This window comes from Miscanthus floridulus, chromosome 5 (assembly GCF_019320115.1).
Source record: "Miscanthus floridulus cultivar M001 chromosome 5, ASM1932011v1, whole genome shotgun sequence".
Classification (NCBI taxonomy): domain Eukaryota; kingdom Viridiplantae; phylum Streptophyta; class Magnoliopsida; order Poales; family Poaceae; genus Miscanthus; species Miscanthus floridulus.
In genome coordinates, this window is record NC_089584.1 from 73,801,837 (window position 1) to 73,820,800 (window position 18,964).

At 47.3% G+C, this 18,964-nt stretch overlaps 1 protein-coding gene across 1 annotated transcript; it reads right to left on the reverse strand.

The window, feature by feature from the left end:
* Window positions 1–13,207: 13,207 nt before the first annotated feature.
* LOC136454772 (nicotianamine aminotransferase 1-like) lies at window positions 13,208–17,870 on the reverse strand. The gene is made up of 6 exons (XM_066455065.1): window positions 16,843–17,870; window positions 16,372–16,590; window positions 16,212–16,271; window positions 15,979–16,134; window positions 14,687–14,776; window positions 13,208–13,213 (listed from the first exon to the last, which is right to left on the reverse strand). Exons 1-6 carry the CDS (start codon window positions 17,086–17,088, stop codon window positions 13,208–13,210), a joined length of 777 nt encoding a protein of 258 aa, XP_066311162.1. The 5' UTR covers window positions 17,089–17,870.
* Window positions 17,871–18,964: the final 1,094 nt, after the last annotated feature.

Genomic DNA, 18,964 nt, shown 5'->3' on the forward strand with positions numbered 1-18,964 from the left:
GGGGAGATCGACTTCTTCAAGCTTAGACTCACTAGATTGACATCAACACTCCCAACCGTAGGACCACCCAGTTCCGACCGTGACCCTTCTGGTCGGAGCAAACTGAACCTCTTGTATCCCCCTTCTTCCTCCTTCTTGTTTGCACCCCCACTACAGACTTTGAGCACCTGGGCTCAGGAATAAAGTCACTGACCGACCCCCATTGGACATAGGGCACGTTGCCTGAACTAGTATAAATCTCGTGTCATTGAGTGCTAGGCCACCTCCGATCATAACATACAGAAAACTACAAAGATTTACTAGTTGGTCACTTTCTGCACCGACGGTTGGCACCGTCTGTGGGGAAGACGTTGTACGTTCAACACTTTTTTGGTAATCGGATGGCCCATTTCTCCGCCACCCCCGCCATGGTGGGCTCGGGCGATATGATTCACTTTGGCTTGCTGGAGTTCCCTGCATTCTCATCCGTCGGGATGCGGGTTCCACCCGTCTTTGAGCCAGCCCAGGCCTTCCACTTTGAGAGCCTGGATTTCTTCACCGACCGGCTCGGCGTACTCCACCTCTGCAAGGAGGCTCGCGACTCGGCACCTGTCGGAGGGACGTCCTCCATCAACTCCGGGATGCGTGACTTCAACGGTGCGGCATCTGCGCTTGTTTTTGAGCAAACTCTCTGCTCAAACCCCGCTGTAAGTAATATGCGTACTACTCGCTCTTTATTTGCTATCTCTCACTAGTCACCCAGAGGAAATGTACCGCCCACGCCACAAACGACATACGATCGGTTCCCCTATGGCCTTGCATCCTCCGCGGATGCCTACGCTCGGGGGCACCGAAGGATGCTGGCACCATCCCCCCTCACGTCTGAGTTCATTGGAGTGGCAGGCTTCGTTCCTTCCATTTCCCACAAACTCCTAGATGGTGATGGCGAGAGCGACGGTTCAAGCATCGGTGATGTGGCACCCCGCCACTGTCCATCCTAGGAGTGCGCTATGGCGGACGCTCCACGACAACCGCCGGTGGTTGCGGAGTCTATGCAAACTCACACCCCTCTAGACCCACGTGCAGGAGCCCTCGTGTCTATGCAAGCACACGCTGAGGAATTACAACAATGACGGTAGAATCAGCCGCCGCCTGCACCGGTGTCGTTGATATAGCACATTGCGCCTGACGCGCCTGGCCTGGCAGGTGGCGCCCAAGGTTGCACTCGTCCGGTTCAGCATGACATCATGAGCGAGGGGAACGATGTCCCACAATTCGCCCAGGCCATCTAGAATATCGCTACTACAGCAATGCTTCTCCACGGTGTTCCTGAGCTCGTCGACCCTCAGGAGCGGGCAGTCTACCGAAACCTCCGGGTTCTAGTAGAGGCCACCACCATCCAATAGGCGGAAATCTCCACACCATGACTCCGACCCATGCCCCCTCTCCCCATCGGGGGGACAGGGATGCACCAGCCAGATCGATCCGTCCTCTCGCCGCCGCAGCCGACAGGCTTGGCTCGGGGAGCGGTAGCTGTGCCACGGTCCAACCAGGCGCCTGCTCCACACCAACCGCACTAGGACGCTCGTAGCATCGCTAGCAACCGTCGTTGGGCCCGACACGGCAACGACGTCCGCCATACGACAGCAGGCGACACGGACCCTGGCCAAACCATCGAGGGAAGCGGTGAAACATGCCCTAGGCATGATCACCGACCGGATAACCAGAGCCCTAGCCCTGAGGGCCTGGGGCCATGGGCCTTCAGCCAGCACATTCGGAGAGCACCGTTTCCACACTATTTTTGGCCTCCCACCAACATCACCAAATACACCAAGGAGATGAACCGAGGCATCTGGCTCGAAGACTTCCGGCTCACCTATTGAGCTAAAGGGGTGGATGATGACTTTTTCATCATCCAATATCTTCCCATTTGCGTGGGGGAACATGTTTGGGCATGGTTCAAATTCCTTCCACATGACAGCATCCACGACTGGGCAGACCTCAAGAGGGTCTTCGTCAGGAATTTCCAGGGGATGTACGTCCGCCTGAGAAACTCCAAGGACCTCAAGAGCTGCTAGTAGGAGCCCAGTGAATCCCTACAAGATTACATCCATAGGTTTTCCCAACGTTATAACTCCCTCCCTAATGTCGTCAACATAGACATCATCACTGCTTTCCTCTCCGGGACAAACTGCAAGTCCCTAATCCACAAGCTTGGCTGCCTAAAACCCCGCACCACCGGTGATCTGCTCAACGTCGCCACCAACCATGACTCTAGCAAGGAGGCAGTCAGAGTGGTCTTCAGCGAAGGCTGGGACAAAGGCAAGCCCAAGTGCGCGGATCTAGATGAAGGCCCCTCCACTTAGAGGGGCAAGACGAACAGGAAGGATCGACGCCAGTCGGATGACACTGCATTGATTGCCGTAGCTAAACGTGCGCCCAGGCAGCCCAACAGGGACTGCCTGACCACTTCAATAAACTCATGGATGGTTCATGCCCCAATCAGGCCTATCCTGTCAAACACCTCTACAAGGAGTGTGAGCTCCTCAAATGTTTCCTCCGACAGGCCAGCGCGCCAAAGGAGGGGGACGGCAAGGAGCCGATAGTCAGGAGGGGTGGCACGACAGGTAATGATGGGGATGGTTTCCCTAAACTTGAGGAGTGCATAATGATCTTCAGTGGGTCCGACGCCATCTGGTCCAAACGCCAGCATAAGGTACGCTATAGGGAGGCATGCGTCACCGAAATGGCCATCCCCTCCTTCCTCAGCTGGTTGGAATCTCCAATCACCTACGATCAGAGGGACCATCCCTCCCACATCACTAGACCAGGACGCTATCCGCTCATCGTCGACCCCATCGTCCGCAAGAAGTGGCTTACGAGAGTGCTAATGGACGGCGGCAGTGGCCTCAACATCCTGTACATCAACACCCTTGATGCCATGCTCATCCCCTAATCGGAACTTTGCCCGGTGGGCTCCCCCTTCCACGGGGTAATCCTGAGAGTGCATGGATACCCACTCAGGTAGATCGATCTACCCATCATGTTCGATAGCCGAACCAACTTCTGCTCAGAGGTTCTCACCTTTAAGGTGGTGGACTTTCTAGGGTCCTATCATGCCATCTTGGGGCGGCCATGCTATGCAAGATTCATGGCAATCCCCAACTACACCTACCTCAAGCGGAAGATGCAAGGACCAAACGGCGTCATCACTGTGAGCAGTGCGTTCTCGCACGCCTTCACATGCGATCGCGAACACTACAAGCTCACCACTGTGATCGTCAACTCGTCCGAACTCCCACGGCTCGGGGAGTCATCGGTCCCGGTAGCCCCAGACTATAACCAACCAACATCCTTGTTGGCCTTCTGCCCATTCGAAGAAACCAAGGTGGTGGAAATCGATCCCACCAACCCAACCAAGATAGTTCGGGTCGGGACCCAGCTTCTGGCCAAATAGGAAAGCGAGCTCGTCGACTTCCTACGCGACAACCGCGATGTCTTCGCATGGTAGCCGTCCGACATGCCAGGGATACCCTAGGAGGTCGCTGAGCATGCACTATGCCTTACCCTAGGCTCTCAACCCACCAAACAATGCATGCATTGCTTCGACGATGAAAGGCGTAGGGCCATAGGCGAGGAAATCGCCAAACTCCTAGTAGCCAGTTTCATTAGGGAGGTCTTCCATTCTGACTGGCTTGCCAATCCTGTCCTGGTCAGAAAAAAGACCGAGAAGTGGAGCATGTGCGTTGATTATACTGGACTTAACAAAGCATGCCCAAAGGATCATTTCCCATTACCATGCATAGACCAGATAATTGACTCCACCTCGGGTTGCGAAATCCTCTCCTTTCTGGATGCCTACTCAGGCTATCACCAGATCGTGATGAAAGAGTTCGATCAGCTTGCAACCTTGTTCATCACCCCATATGGTTCGTACTGCTATGTAACCATGCCTTTTGGCCTAAAGAACGTTGGCGCCACCTACCAAAGGTGTATGCAGCAATGCTTCGCCAACCAAATCGACCCGCTCGACCAGCCTGATTAGGCCGAGCAGCCAAAACCAACGATCACTGTCTATGTTGATGACATAGTGGTCAAAACGGTTCAAGCTTATGACCTAATCACAAACTTGGCCGCGACGTTCGCAAACCTCCGAAGGTTCAACATCAAGCTGAATCCCGAAAAGTGTGTTTTCGGGGTTCCAAAGGGGAAACTACTGGGATACATTGTATCCGAGCGCGGCATCGAAGCCAACCCCAAAAAGATCACGGCCATCTACAACATGGGACCCATACGCAATGTCAAGGGCGTGCAGAGACTCACCGGTTGCCTGGCTGCCTTAAGCCGCTTCATCTCCCAGCTCAGCGAACGGGGGATGCCGCTCTACAAGCTCCTCAAAAGGATGGACGCCTTCATCTAGACTAAGGAAGCCCAGCAGGCTCTCAAAAGCCTCAAAATGTCCCTAACATCGGCCCCAATTATTGTCGCTCCCAAGCGAGGAGAAGTCCTCCTCTACGTCGCGACAAGTAACCTTGTGGTGAGCGCCACCCTAGTCGTAGAGAGGGAGGAACTGGGACACCAGCTCAAAGTGCAGCAACCCGTATACTTCATTGGAGAAGTGCTTACCGACCCCAAGGTTCGATACCCCTAGGTGCAGAAACTCTTATATGCCATACTAATGGCGACTAGGAAGCTCCTACACTACTTCACCAACCACAAAGTCACAGTCGTCACTTCATACCCACTCGGAGACATCATCCGCAACCATCACGCCACGGGACGAATCTCTAAGTGGGCCCTTGAACTCATGGGCCATGACATCAGGTATACCCCCCGCACCATAATTAAGTCTTAGGCTCTCATAGATTTTGTCACCGAATGGATGGAGGTCCAACTACCTGCCCAAGACATCTCCCATGAGTACTAGACAATGTACTTCGACGGATCCATAATGGCACCTGGCTCGGGGGCTGGAGTGGTTCTGATCTCCCTAGATGGGAGTAAGCTCTGCTATGCCATCTGCCTCCACTTTTTGGCTTCAAACAACGCCATAGAATACGAGGCCCTAATCAACGGACTACACATCACCATCGAGCTCGGCGCTATGCGACTCTACGTCCACGGCAACTCGAAACTAGTCGTTGATCAAGTCATGAAGGAGTCCTCCTACAAAAGTCCCCTCATGACAGCATACTGCCAAGAGGTGTGCAAGCTTGAGGACAAATTCTAGGGAATCGAACTGCATCACGTCCCTCGAAGGGACAACAACGCCGCCGATTTCCTCGCAAAACTGGCTGCCAGGCGAGAACCGTCCCCGAGTGGAGTCTTCGTCAACGACATCCACGAGCTGTCCGCCCACATTCTGGAAGATCCAACCCAGACACACCCTGATGGCCAGCCGGTGCTCGAGGGTTCTGATCCTAGTACTTCTATAACAATGTCACCCACAGATGTCACCGTATTGGTACTCGATCAAACCGATTAGCAAGTACCACTGCTCGCCTACCTCCTCGAGGAGGTTCTCCCACCTGAAAGAACTGAAGCCCGATGAATCGCTCGATGCGCCAAGACCTACATCATGCTCGGTAATGAACTCTACAAATGAAGTCCGTCAGGAGTACTCATGAAGTGTGTTCTCGCCAGCCGGGGAAAACAGATCCTCCTCGAGGTCCATTCTAGGATCTACGGGCATCATGCGGCCCCAAGGTCCCTAGTTGGAAAAACCTTTAGCCAAGGTTTTTACTAGCCCACCACACTACGAGATGCAGAGGAGGTCGTCCGCAGGTGCGAAGGATGCTAGTTCTACGCTCGGCAAACCCATTTACCAGTGCAAGAGCTCCAAACCATCCCAATCACCTGGCCATTCGTGGTCTGGGTCCTCGACATGGTGGGACCTCTCAAGAAAGGTCCAGGCAGTTTTACCCACCTACTCATAGCAATCGACAAGTTTACCAAATGGATAGAGGCCAAGCCCACCACCAATCTCCGCTCGAAAGAGGCGGTCAAATTCTTCCTCGACATCATCTATCGATTTGGTGTTCCTAACTGTATTATCACTGACCACAGGACTAACTTCACTGGGAAGAACTTCCAAGACTTCAGCAATGGATACGGCATCAGAATCGATTGGGCTTCGGTCGGACATCCACAAACTAACGGTCAGGTTGAACGCGCCAACGGCATGGTCCTCCAAGGACTCAAGACGCGCATCTTCAACAGACTCAACAAACACGCCGGGCAGTGGGTTGCAGAGGTCCCAACAATCCTCTAGAGCCTAAGAATGACCCCAAACCAATCCATGAGATTCACACCTTTCTTCCTGGCCTATGGAGCGGAAGCTGTGTTGCCCTCTGACCTCGACTACGGTGCATCGAGAGTAAAAGCTTTCGACCACGACCGAGCTGCGATGGCTCAACAAGACGCAGTCGACCTGCTCGAAGAGGCCCACGAGACAACCGTCATCCACTCTGCCCACTATCAACAAACCCTCTGTAGGTACCACAAAAGGAAGATCAGAGGAAGGATTCTTAAAGTCGGTGATCTCATGCTACGAAGGACCCAATCGACGATGGAAAAACACAAGCTCTCTCCACCCTGAAAAGGACCCTATACGGTAACCAAGGTAATCCGACCAGGCACCTATCGACTAGAGGACAACAATGGCAATGTTCTCAACAACACTTGGAACATTGAACAACTACGTCATTTTTCCCTTAGGATCGGTCTAACCACCTTCGGTTAAAAGCACATGCTCCTATAAGAGCGCCCCTGCCTGAACACTTTCAACCCAGGTTGCTCGGGGGCTCCATAAATATACAAATATTGAGTACTACCTCTCTGTTTTGTTTACTGTTGTATGAAGAAATTCCTTCCTACCCTAACAAAGGGGTAGTTCATTCCTTTAAATTTACCTTACGTAGCTTTGCTTTAAAAATTTTGACTAATCACGCCCCACCTTTTCCTATGGCTACAACCGGCCGATCCTCGTGGGCCATGCCCCGGGCTCACGAAATTGCGACCTACGGAACAAACGGGTAGGTACGAGAAAGAAAGAAATTTAAAACAAAATTATGCTATGGAGAAACTAAGGAACGGAAGGGGACAAGCTTCCCTGAGTGGAATAACTCCATCACAGAAAATGAAATACCATTATAGCTGTTAAGCACATGAATGCTTTATACAGGGGCTTCCCCCACAAATTTCAAACTACTACGGCCACTCGACAACTTCACTTGAACGCCAGAAGAGACAACCAGACCTCCCTGAGTCGATCGAGTCACCCAGGATAGATCAACTGGTCTCCTAAGTCGATCGATTCACTCAAGATAAGCACCTGAGATACAGGTAGGAAGCAAAGGGGCGCCCCATGCGGGCCATGCCGACTTCGTCTCGAATGACGAGCATAGGTCCCGGTCGGACATTTCCGACTGAAGCTCTCCAAACCCCATCTCTTAGGTCATCAAGGTAAGCATGTGTTCATTAAATACAAAATTATTCACACAAGGGCTAACCCACGATTGATGAGCGTAGGTCCTAGATGGACGTTCCTGACTGGAGCCCGACGAACCCCGTCTCTCCAATCTTCAAGGTAAAACACTATCAAAGCCACTCTATTTCTTTATAATCATTTCATACATCCATACACGCATTTCATACCATACGCCTGAACCCCCCGAATGGTTAGGGCATGAACCGCCTAGGGGCTCGGGAACTAAGCATCGCACATGCAGCGAAATGCATCAAAACGCTCCGTGTTGCGCCACGAAGCGGCGGCTTGCCTCATTCGATATGAGCAACTGAACAGAGCCAATGGAGAAAACCATAGATGAGCACCGTGCGGCCTTTGCCCGGTCTGGCAAACCAGGTCATCTCAACATTCTCATTCGATCCTGAACCTCTCGCCAAGCCCACAGAATCTCCATCGAGGGGAGGCCATTAGGCCACCAAGGTCGGTCTCTAGAATGACCTAGGCATCTGCCGGGCTACAGGTAAAGGAGTAGTGGAATGCCATAAGAGGGCTATGCTGACCCCGTCACGAATGAAGGGCTCAGATTCCGCTCGATCACACCCGTGAGCGAGCTCACCGAGCTAGTCTTCGAGCCCAAGTGATTAGGACAGGCGACGAAACTCAGCCCCTCTGGTTGTGAGGAACCAGATGGGGTAGCGCAAAACAACTCACAACCCCCACGAAGGCCTGATAAGGCTCGGGGCTTAAAAGCCATGGGCTCATGACTCCAAACTCGCGTCGATGGGATAGGCAACATCTGGCTATGGCTCTTGGGACCACGACTCCTAAACTCGCATCGACGGGATAGGCGACATTCGGCTATGTCTCTTGGGACCGCGACTCCTGAACTCGCATCGATGGGATAGGCGACATCCGGCTATGGATCTTGGGACCGCGACTCCTAAACTCGTGTCGACGGGATAGGCAACATCCGGCTATGGCTCTTGGGACCACGACTCCTAAACTTGCATCGACAGGATCGACGACATCCGGCTATGGCTCCTGGGATCACGACTCCTAAACTCGCATAACGGCTTCCTGAACTAACTAAACTAACTCTCTCGATCCACGGCAAGCACCGACTCCTAGGACTACTTGCGACTCCACCTTACCCGATCCCACGACGCGCACCGACGCCAAAGATTGAACTCTGTTGCATCCAAAACTAAGTTATTTCCGTTCACGGCGTGCACCGATGCCAAGGCTCATTTCAAAACTAAAAACTTCCTTGTCTGAGCCCCAGTGCGCACCGATGCCGGGATCATTAAGTTCTATCTCAATCCAATCCCCACGCTTAAAAACACCTCGGCTGCATAATGACGCCATGGTTAAACAAAATTCTGTCTCAAACTAAAAACACACCTGCTGAGACAACACCCCCAGCCAGTTCAGCCCAAACCGTCTGGGGCTCAGGGGCTACACCCACGGGTGTGCTCACGCACACCCTCTAGCAAGACAAAATCCCCCAAATGATTCTGTTCGAATCGCCCGAGGGCTCATGTTGGGTTCATAAACCTGGGGTCCCTCGGGGATTGGCTTCCACACCAAGGCTCGGCCCAGAAGGACGGCCTTTTCTTCTTTTGGACCGGCCCAAGAGTCTGAACTCAATAGACCAGAGCACTCGCTTCAAGCCCTGACCGCCTTCGGCCCATCTTTCAGATCGGAGCACTCGCTTCAGGCCTTGGCCGCCTTCGGCCCATCTTTCCAACCAGAGCACCTCAGGCTCATGCCAACTCCGAATGGCCTCTCTGATCAGAGCGCTAGCTTTAGGCCTCGATCGCCTTCACACGGCCTCCGCTCGAAAAGCTTGACCCAAGGACCGCCTCCGACTTCAACCCTATGTCTCCAACCGAGGTTCATGGAAAACCCTGCTCATCGCTATTCTCTGATTGGCGCGCCAGAACCAACTGGGGACCATCCGACCGGGGATGCCCGCTCGGAAAGAACTAGAAGGCATGTGGAGAAAGGCAAGGCATGGCTCACAAGTCAACACCACTGTACCAGGGACCATACCCTGCACAAAATAGTGCTCTACAGCCACCCTGACACAAAGTATTGTAGGGGGCGCTAGAAACTCCCATATGGTAAGCCCCCCGCATGTCTCTAGACATCAATCGTAGTATGGACTCGATGATTTGCCATACCGAGTGAACATAGCATGGCTCCTCACATGCCGCTAGGCATCTAGAAGTATTTGTAGGTACCCGCGTCCATCCTTCCCGAAGAAGATAGCTTGACCCCCCGTGCACATCTGACATCCTATAGCGACATCGATAGTATTGGAGGGCGTCAACCATTATCTAGATTACATCACTGTAGGCAGCAAGGCTTAGAAATATCTGTACTCTCTCCCTCTCACTTGTAAAGCCATCCCCTTCATCTATAAAAGGGGATGCGCTCCCTCCAACGAGGGGAGATCGACTTCTTCAAGCTTAGACTCACTAGATCGACATCAACACTCCCAACCGTAGGACCACCCAGTTCCGACCGTGACCCTTCCGGTCGGAGCCAACTGAACCTCTTGTATCCCCCCTTCTTTCTCCTTCTCGTTTGTACCCCCACTACAGACTTTGAGCACCTGGGCTCAGGAATAAAGTCACCGACCGACCCCCACTAGACATATGGCACATTGCCTGAACCAGTATAAATCCCGTGTCATTGAGTGCTAGGCCACCTCCGATCATAACGTACAACAAAACTACAAATATTTACTAGTTGGTCACTTTCTGCACCGACAAGTTAGCTCATCACAATGTTTGCACATGGTTTCTATTTTAGCAAGCAAACTTTTATAAGCATCTTGTGAGCTAGCTAACTTTTCTTTTAATTTTTCATTTTTCTTTACTAGTTGCTCATCATTGATTGTGCATGCATTTGTTGTTACACTAGCCTCAAGTTGCTCAATTTTAGTAGATAGTTGAACATTAAGATTAGCAAAATTCTCATATTGTTCAAGCAAAGTTTTGTATGCTTCTTGTGAACTATCTAGCTTTTCTTTTATTTTTCTGAGCTTCTTTTGTTGACTAGTGCAAACTTTAGCATAATTAAGGTTTTGTTGCACAATTTCTTCATAAGAAGGCATTTCATCATCACTATCACTCTCACTAGAGGATGAGCTTTCATTACCTCGTGCCATAAGGCACACACGAGAAGAGCTTGATGATGAATGCTTGTGCCCTTGCCTCTTGTGATGGTCTTTTTCTTCACTTGAAGAATCATCCCATGTCCTTATTGATGTGAGGGCTTGTTTCTTGCATGCCTTCTTTGTCTTGGATGTGGGCTTATTTGAACAAACCTCCACAAAGTGCTCTATCTCGCCGCATCCATAGCATCCTCTCTTTCTTTGCTCATTTCTTTGATTGGTGAAAATGAGATCTTGAATTTGGATGGGCACACCCTTGATGTTGAGCTTTTGGATCATCTTCTCCAACTTGTTGATTAGTTTGATTGATTTTTCATCAAGGTCGGAGATAGAGGAGGAAGATTGATCATCACTTGAATCCTCTTCTTCATCATCATCATCCTCATCTTCACTTGAGGAGCTTGAGCTTGAGCTTGTCTCAACTTGCTTGCCCTTCATCTTCTTTTTCTTGCCACATGCAAGAGCTTTGCCTTTGCTTGATGAAGAGACTTATTCTTGACCCATCTTGCATGACATTTCAAATGCCACTATCTTGCCAATGACTATGGCCGAGGTCATGGTACTCAAGTCCTTCATATTGTGAAGGATGGTGATGATGCTTGCATATTTCTTTTGTGGTAGCATGAAGATGATCTTCCTCATGATGTCTGCATCATCTAGCTTTGTTAATCCTATAGAATGGAGCTCATTGATAATTAGATTCAAATGAGAATACATATCACGAACAAGCTCATCATCTTTCATTTTGAAGGAATCATAATTTTGTTTGGCTAGACAATGTTTTTGCTCATGGACATTACTTGTGCCGTCATGGAGCTCTTGAAGTTTTAACCAAATTTCATGTGTCATATTTAAAGTGAATACTTTGTTAAACACATCCATGCTAAAATATTCAAACAAGCAATTTTTTGCTCTAGTATTGAAATGAATTTCTTTTTTATCACTCTTCATGTGTTTATCGGGATTCTTAATGGGTTTCATCCCGTCACGAGTGACTCTCCAAACTCCCAAGTCAACCGCCTCAAGGTAGCAAGCCATTCTAGCTCTATAGTATGGGAAGTTAGTGCCGTCAAAGTGCGGAGGCCTAGAGGTATCCATCCCAACCACTCTAAATAGCGTCGACTCAACAACGGTTAAGCTAAAGGTCCAAATTGAGCCAACCGGCTCTGATACCAATTGAACGGACCGTGACGCCTAAGAGGAGGGTGAATTAGGTGACTTAAAATTCTAACTCTTGAACTATGGCCTATTTTTCTAACCTTAGCAAAACCTATGTAAAAGATAAACTATCTAAATATGCAACTATGGTTTTGCTAGTGTGTTGCTATCTCTACTGCAAAGGAGTAAAGCAATCAATGTAAATGCGGAAGCTAAAGAGCAAGGTAGAGATATGCAAACTTCCGTCGACGACTCTGGTATTATTACTGAGGTATCGAAAAGTGCGCAAGCTTCCCCCTAGTCCTCGTTGGAACCCCTCGCAAGGGCCAAGCTCCCGGTCGGATAACTCTGTGGATAGCCTCGGGCCTTCCCCACACACAAGTGGGTCTCTGACGTGCCTTCCGACAAGCCTGTCCCGGATGCTCCCCGCCGTCTTCACTATCAAGCTTCCGACCAAAATGCCACGGGCCTTGTTCCCTCTGGTACACGGTTACGGCCACACCACAAACACGGTTGGTGTCATCTCGCAAGACTACAAGCCCCTCCAATGTACAATAATGGTGCGTGCAAGCATCGAGTGGAAAGCGGTATGCAAACCTCACTAAACACTAGGCCTAAACCTAGAGCAAGCGCACAAGCGGTGGTCTAATCAACCTAAGCACTTCACAAAGCACCTACGCTAATCACCTAATAAAACATTAAGCACTATGCAAGTGGAGATCACTAAAATGGTGTATCAACACCCTTGGTATATTTTCTCAGCTCCACACACCTCAAATGGTCGGTTGGGGGTCTATTTATAAGCCCCACTGAGAAAGTAGCCGTTGAGGACGAAATCTCACTTTTCTGCTACTGACCGGACTCTGACCAGCGTCCAGTAAGTACTGACCGAACGCGTCCAGTCACGAAAACGGCTCTCTGGAACCTTACTGATGTTGATCGGACTCTGGCACCCAGCGTCTGGTCACTTTGCTGCTCAGCGTCCGGTCCAGCGTCCGGTCACCTCTGTGAGCTGTCCAGCTTCCGGTCCAGCGTCCGATCACCTCTGTGAGCTATCCAGCGTCCGGTCCAGCGTTCGGTCACCTCTGTGAGCTGTCCAGCGTCCGGTCCAACGTCCGGTCACCTCTGTGAGCTCGTTTCTTTGCGATCTTGCGTTCGGCTTGGTTCCTATCTTCGTGTTTGGACTTTGCTTGATATCTTGGGTCTTCTCTTGTGCTTCTAAGGTCTTGCTTATGGTGTTGATCATCGAATCATCACGTCGCTTTCGTCCAAGTCACATCTTGCATCCTATTGAACTACAAAACAATCACTTGCAAATTAATTAGTCCAATTTAGTTGTGTTGGTCATCAAACACCAAAATCTAAAATAAATGGGCCAAGGGTCCATTTTCCTTACACCACATCTGGTGCATGGTGGTTTATTAGTTCTGCAATACACCAATAACACAATAGCCCTTATGGAAAATGATCTAGAGCAAGCCTAAAACATGAAACTATTACTTAATGCTTTTTAACAAGTATTAGGTCTTAAACTAAATTTCCATAAAAGTGAACTGCATTTATTTAGTGAGGCCCAACAAGTAGAGGACCAATATACTGAGCTTTGTGAAGGTAAAACCAGAGCATTTTCCTATAAGACATATAGGGATTAAGATTCATTTTAGGAAGATGAGAGATGGAGATTGGCAAAGGTGGAGGAACATTCTGAAAACACGTTAAATAGATGGAAAGGGGAACATCTGTTAATAGGAGGATGTCGAACACTGATAAACTCAATGCTGAGTAGTATACAATTAACGATGTATTTCTTCAATTACAAGAGGTGTGCTAAAGCAATTAGACTACATTTTCTCTAGATTTCTAAAGTGACAACCAAAAGAGCAAGTATTGCCTTGCCGTATAGAACATACTTTGACATCCAAAAGATTCGAGGTTAGAAATTCATGAAAAGGATATTAAAAATGTTGCAATTCTTTGTAAATAGCTACTTACAAGTTACAACATATGGGACAGGTAGCAAATAATTTTGGAACAAGTATTTGGGTTCTAAGACTTCATTTCAAGCTTAATGAAAAAATCAGGACACATTTTTGGGATAGTCTTATGAAGGTGGAAGAATATTTTCTCTGTTTTGGATCCTTCTCAATAAAAGATGGATCCCTTATGAGATTCCACGAAGATAAGGGGTTGGGAAACTCAACTTTGAAGGAAACATATACTTACTAATACAGAATCGTTAGACATAAAAAACTATAACCAAGGTCTTTAGAGCATCTCAACACCTCTAAACATTTTGTGGATACATGATTTAATTGGACTTAAATTAGTAGCCTGAAATGAACTTCTTCGCATTGCTAACATCAGGCTTACACAAGATCATAATGAGTTTCACTGGAACTTAGAACCAAAGAGTCAGTTCTCTGGTGACATTATATTATTGAGGTCGGTTCGAGAAAATTATATTATTGTGAGGTCTGATTCGCGTATAGGTTCCCAATTTAAACAAAAGTCATTTTGAAGTGGATTCATAATTATCGTATCAAACTGATGTAATGATTATAAAGTAATAAAATGTTTCCTTTATAAAAAAATGTTCTATGCACGGTATGACATGCCCCCTCAAAACCCACATTATGACTTCTATAAGACCATAGCTAGTGCGTCAACCTCAGTTACATTTTTTACCATCATATCCTATATATTATATAATTAAAACAATTTTTGATTTGTTAGAATTATGTTTAAAAAGTGTTGGCTACAGGTCTGTGAATATATCTTAGGAGAAGACTTGTCTCCATCACCTTAAAATTTATGAACTTCTCGAATTTCCATAGATGTATGGATTTTGTTCAAAAACCCCACAGGATAATCAGATACTACTTAAGGACAGTTTGTTTTACCTGGGCAGATAACAACACACTCATCTTTGGCCAACTTGGTGCGGAAGTCAATATCTCGATGCCATCCAAATATGAGATATCCAGCTCTACCTGTTGAAATTTCAAGCAACATATCATCATATACACTAACAAATAAACACCCATCGTTGTCATCAATATCTTTTTTTTTACGAACTACACAAGAGATCTGCGTGTCATTGCATTAAGACAGGAATACAAGACGAGCTGGATTTAGAAAGAAACCTAACTCACCGAACAAAACAACACCACACTCACCCACCCTAACCAAATAAGAAAGGGTGGGGTTGATTCTATACAAGATCAGGACCTGAACAACAAAACTACCCTAGAAGTTATGCAAACTGGACCAAAGACCTTGCAAGTAAATCACTAAGTTTTGATGCTCCGGCCATGCATCGTAAACTGCACTCATTGCCTATGATTCGCCCGAGTGTATGTATATTAGGAAAGGCTCCTTCAAACACACAAGAATTCTAGTGCTTCCAAACTTCGTAGGATACGAGTGTTGTCATCTATATCACTGTCCGTTTCTATATAACTGTCAGGATGAAGTATCACTGCCGGATCTATCATCATTGCTGGGTTTGAAAAGATCTATTAGTGGTAATGTATTATCACTGTTGGTTCTAATTAAAATCAACTAATGCTATTAAAACGTTAATTTGTAGTTTGAACCGGTAGTGATATGAGGTCCAGGCACAAAAGTTTGTTTCAATTGAATATTTAAGTGGACCTCATGTCCACTTCTCCACTCCATCCCTAGTACTTCATCCTCTCCCTCTCTCCCTCTGTATCTCTCTGACGCTTTCCTCTCCCTTCCTAGTCTCCTCTGCCCCCTCCTTCCGCATCTCTAGCTCCATCGATCCTCCTCCTCCCCTCCATGACTTCGTCAGGCTCCAAGGTAATGACAGCGAAGAATATGGCTGCCTCACTACTGCAGGGAGGCACCACATGCTGCTTGATATCATCTGACACGGTCAACAACCGTCCTCCCACCATTGCCTTTGAGTTAGGTGGAACGGCAACTGCATCTGACAACAGCTGCCATGTATTTATTTTTTATTCTGTGAGAAAAAAGGCAAGAACTACTGGGTGAAAAAACAGCAGTGATATCTCAATGCTACCATTGCCAATTTCAAAACCAGCAATGGAAAAGGCTCTAGAACCAGCAGTAATGGTCAATCCTGTAGCAGTGATATATCATGCTATGGAGCAAATGTAGACTGATTGACACTAAAAATGGAGTATGGAGTTTCTGAGTGATTGCAAACCATGACAAACATGGATCCCTCTGGCTTGTGAGGACAAGTGATGCACTCCATGCACTTTAGCTTCTGGTAGCATATCTCTGCGGCCTCTCTCATCATGTTCATAGCATTTGTGAAGAAAACATCATCTGTGTTTGCAATGATTTGGGGTATAGCTCCCTGCTCACAATAATATGGCGTCAGTTATAAGTAATTAATGGATGTTAACCATCAGGCTAAGAATCCTGAGTACTAACCTGAATAATTGCTGCTGGATCTACTGAGATGCCACGGTAGATAATGATGGACTCAAGAATCTATATATTGGAGAAACAAGCTCATCGCTAAGTAGATATGGTAGAGCACACAGATAAAAGGAAGAAAAAGAAGTCAATGTATCACCAAGGAATGGAATACCTTCTTCTTCCTGAGGATTCCTTTTGGATCAGTCATTGCGATCCAACCAAGCCACCAACCAGGCACCATCCACCTCTTGGATATGCCGCCCAGCGTCACCACAGGAGCTATCTCACCAAACACACCCTTGGGCACGAAAGGCTTGCTTCCAAATGTGCAATGCTCGTAAATTTCGTCACAGATTACCATTATCCCGAGCTTTCTTGATGTCTCTGCAATCTAGAGAGTTGAAATTGTGACCACTGGGTTAAGGAATGCGATGTGTTATATGTATAAGATTTCCTACAGTGGTAGCCCACAAAGTGAATGATCCTTCATTCGTCGTCAAATTTCGACAAAAAAAAATCGATATTCATTTGTCAATAAACATGTAAAACAAGATAGTGTGTGCAGACCACGTACTCCTTAATGCCAAACTATAAGCACTATGATCATCACATACTCTGTACTTAAAATGCGTTAGACGCTAACCTTGGTCAGGTGCTCATAGGAGTATACGGACCCACAAGGGTTATTCGGGTTGACCATAACAATGGCGACGGTGTTCTCATCAGCAAGGGCCTCCACACCTTCAATGTCAACCTCCCATCCTTTGTCCGGAAGAAGATTGTAGTGCCTGAACTCGAGCCCACCCAAGGCTGCTCGTGCTTCGTACATTGGGTATCCTGGCCGTGGCAGCAATACATTTGCGCCCGGCATGGCAAGGACAGCCATCATGATCTCGATGGCATGGTTGCAGCCCGCGGTAAGGACAATGTCACCTGTCGACAGCTCGTAGGGGAGGTATCGAGATAGGTACGCAGCCACAGCGCTTAATGTGTTCACCAGAAATTTATTGAAAGGACGTCAGATTGCAGAAAGCTTTCAGAACTCATAGGCAGACATATATATACTCTCTGCTGTGCAGATTTTCGATAGGATTCTGAAGCCAACGAGGGTTACATTTGACTTTCTAAGATTTAGCTTCGTTACAACATGGTGAAATTTCAACTAGTATAGGATCAAGGAACCTTTGAACTTGATTTTTAACTTTAATTTGGACTCCATTTTGACACTTGGACAAACTTCGTACAGACATTGAGAATTTCCGAACCCCCAAAGTCCACTGTTAAACAATTGAGAAACCTTTATCTTGAATGATGCACAAATAATAATTTAAAGCGTCAAATCAAAGAGAAATTTGTGGTGGGTTAACATCTCACAAGCTCTATATAATCTTGATCTATCAGTTGAATTAGTATCAAGAAAGAAATGCTGACAAACTTCTAGCTAACCAACTAAATAAACTAACAACCAGTTGTCATATGGGGACAAAAAGCTTGCGTGAGCATAGTGCATAGATGATCCGCACATGTGTCATGTGAGAACCAGATGGCTGGTAATCAGTCAGACTCACAGTGGTTGCAGGATCAGCGGCACAACTGGATCGAACACTAATTAAACTACTGGGCCTTCTGATCTCAAGTGTCTTGCATGTGCCTTCTGACCTTGCATTGGCTTCTCCAGTTTTTTTAAGTCATCCTGTTTATTTATTAAGATTTCCAATCTCTTAGTCAGTCCTTGGACACAAATCAAAGGTTCTAAAACTAAAAAATTGATCGTAAAGAAAGTAGCTATGGCCAAGCATTGGAGAACTACTGGGCAAGGATCTTGAAATTAACCATTATGTACGGTCGTCTCTGCTTGCGGCCGATTAAGATGACCAAACCATAGGACGAGTAATTGTTAGCACCTATGATGTAGTAACAATTACACGTCATCAAATGGTGACCCTAAGGGTAGTGTCAAATTCTTAAGCTTGAATACGATGTTAGTAGATACGTAGTACACATTTGATTGTTGGAGAATATTTTTAGAGTGTCAGGTGAAACTCTTCGTGTAACTATTATACAAATGTAGAAAAGCAGGAAATAGCCTGAACGTAGGAATCATTCCTTGACAAAAAATAAAAGGAACACAAGAATCTCTAAAAAAAATCAAATCAAATTTATCGACATCATATATAACAAACTAGGGTTCAAACTATAGCCAAAGTTTTTGACAAACTAAAGTTTTTTTTTTTGGTCAGGACTGATGAAGAAAACCATACAAGAATTCTCTATTTTATTTTTATGGGCGCTTCATTACTTCACACTCAATGTATGAATAGACTTAATCATGATAAGTGCTCCCTCCATTCTTTTTTTTATCGTATACAACTTGGATGCACACAACCTTCCACACACTCCACACGTACACACAAAGAAGAGATTGGAAGGCTCTCTAGCCTCGAATGGTTTGAACCCGGTGGGTACCGTCACTTTGTTCATCCCTATCACTAGACTACAAGCCCATTCGCAATACTCCCTCAATTCTAAAATTATAAGACGTTTTGCACTTGGCTGTGCGCTTTGCACCTTGCCGGCCAAAGTTCAAACCCCCACGGGGCGGATTTTTTGGCCGGAGAAAGCGCAGTTTATCTGCGCGTTAAAAAAGATCCCCTCGTCTACCCCAGGCCAAAGCATAGGTCTAAGACTAGCCCAGTCTCACGGGAGCTGCGGTGCCGCTGTTTATGAATGGGGTAGAGGTTCGGAAATTTTCTCGATCTATCTGA

Excerpts from the sequence above, each read along its gene's own strand:
- LOC136454772 (XM_066455065.1), bottom strand. The coding sequence starts at position 17,088 with ATGATGGCTGTCCTTGCCATGCCGGGCGCAAATGTATTGCTGCCACGG. Across the intron at positions 16,135-16,211 it reads ATCCAGCAGCAATTATTCAG|GGAGCTATACCCCAAATCAT; the intron begins GTTAGTACTCAG and ends TATTGTGAGCAG. Across the intron at positions 14,777-15,978 it reads AGGGATCCATGTTTGTCATG|GTAGAGCTGGATATCTCATA; the intron begins GTTTGCAATCAC and ends AAATTTCAACAG.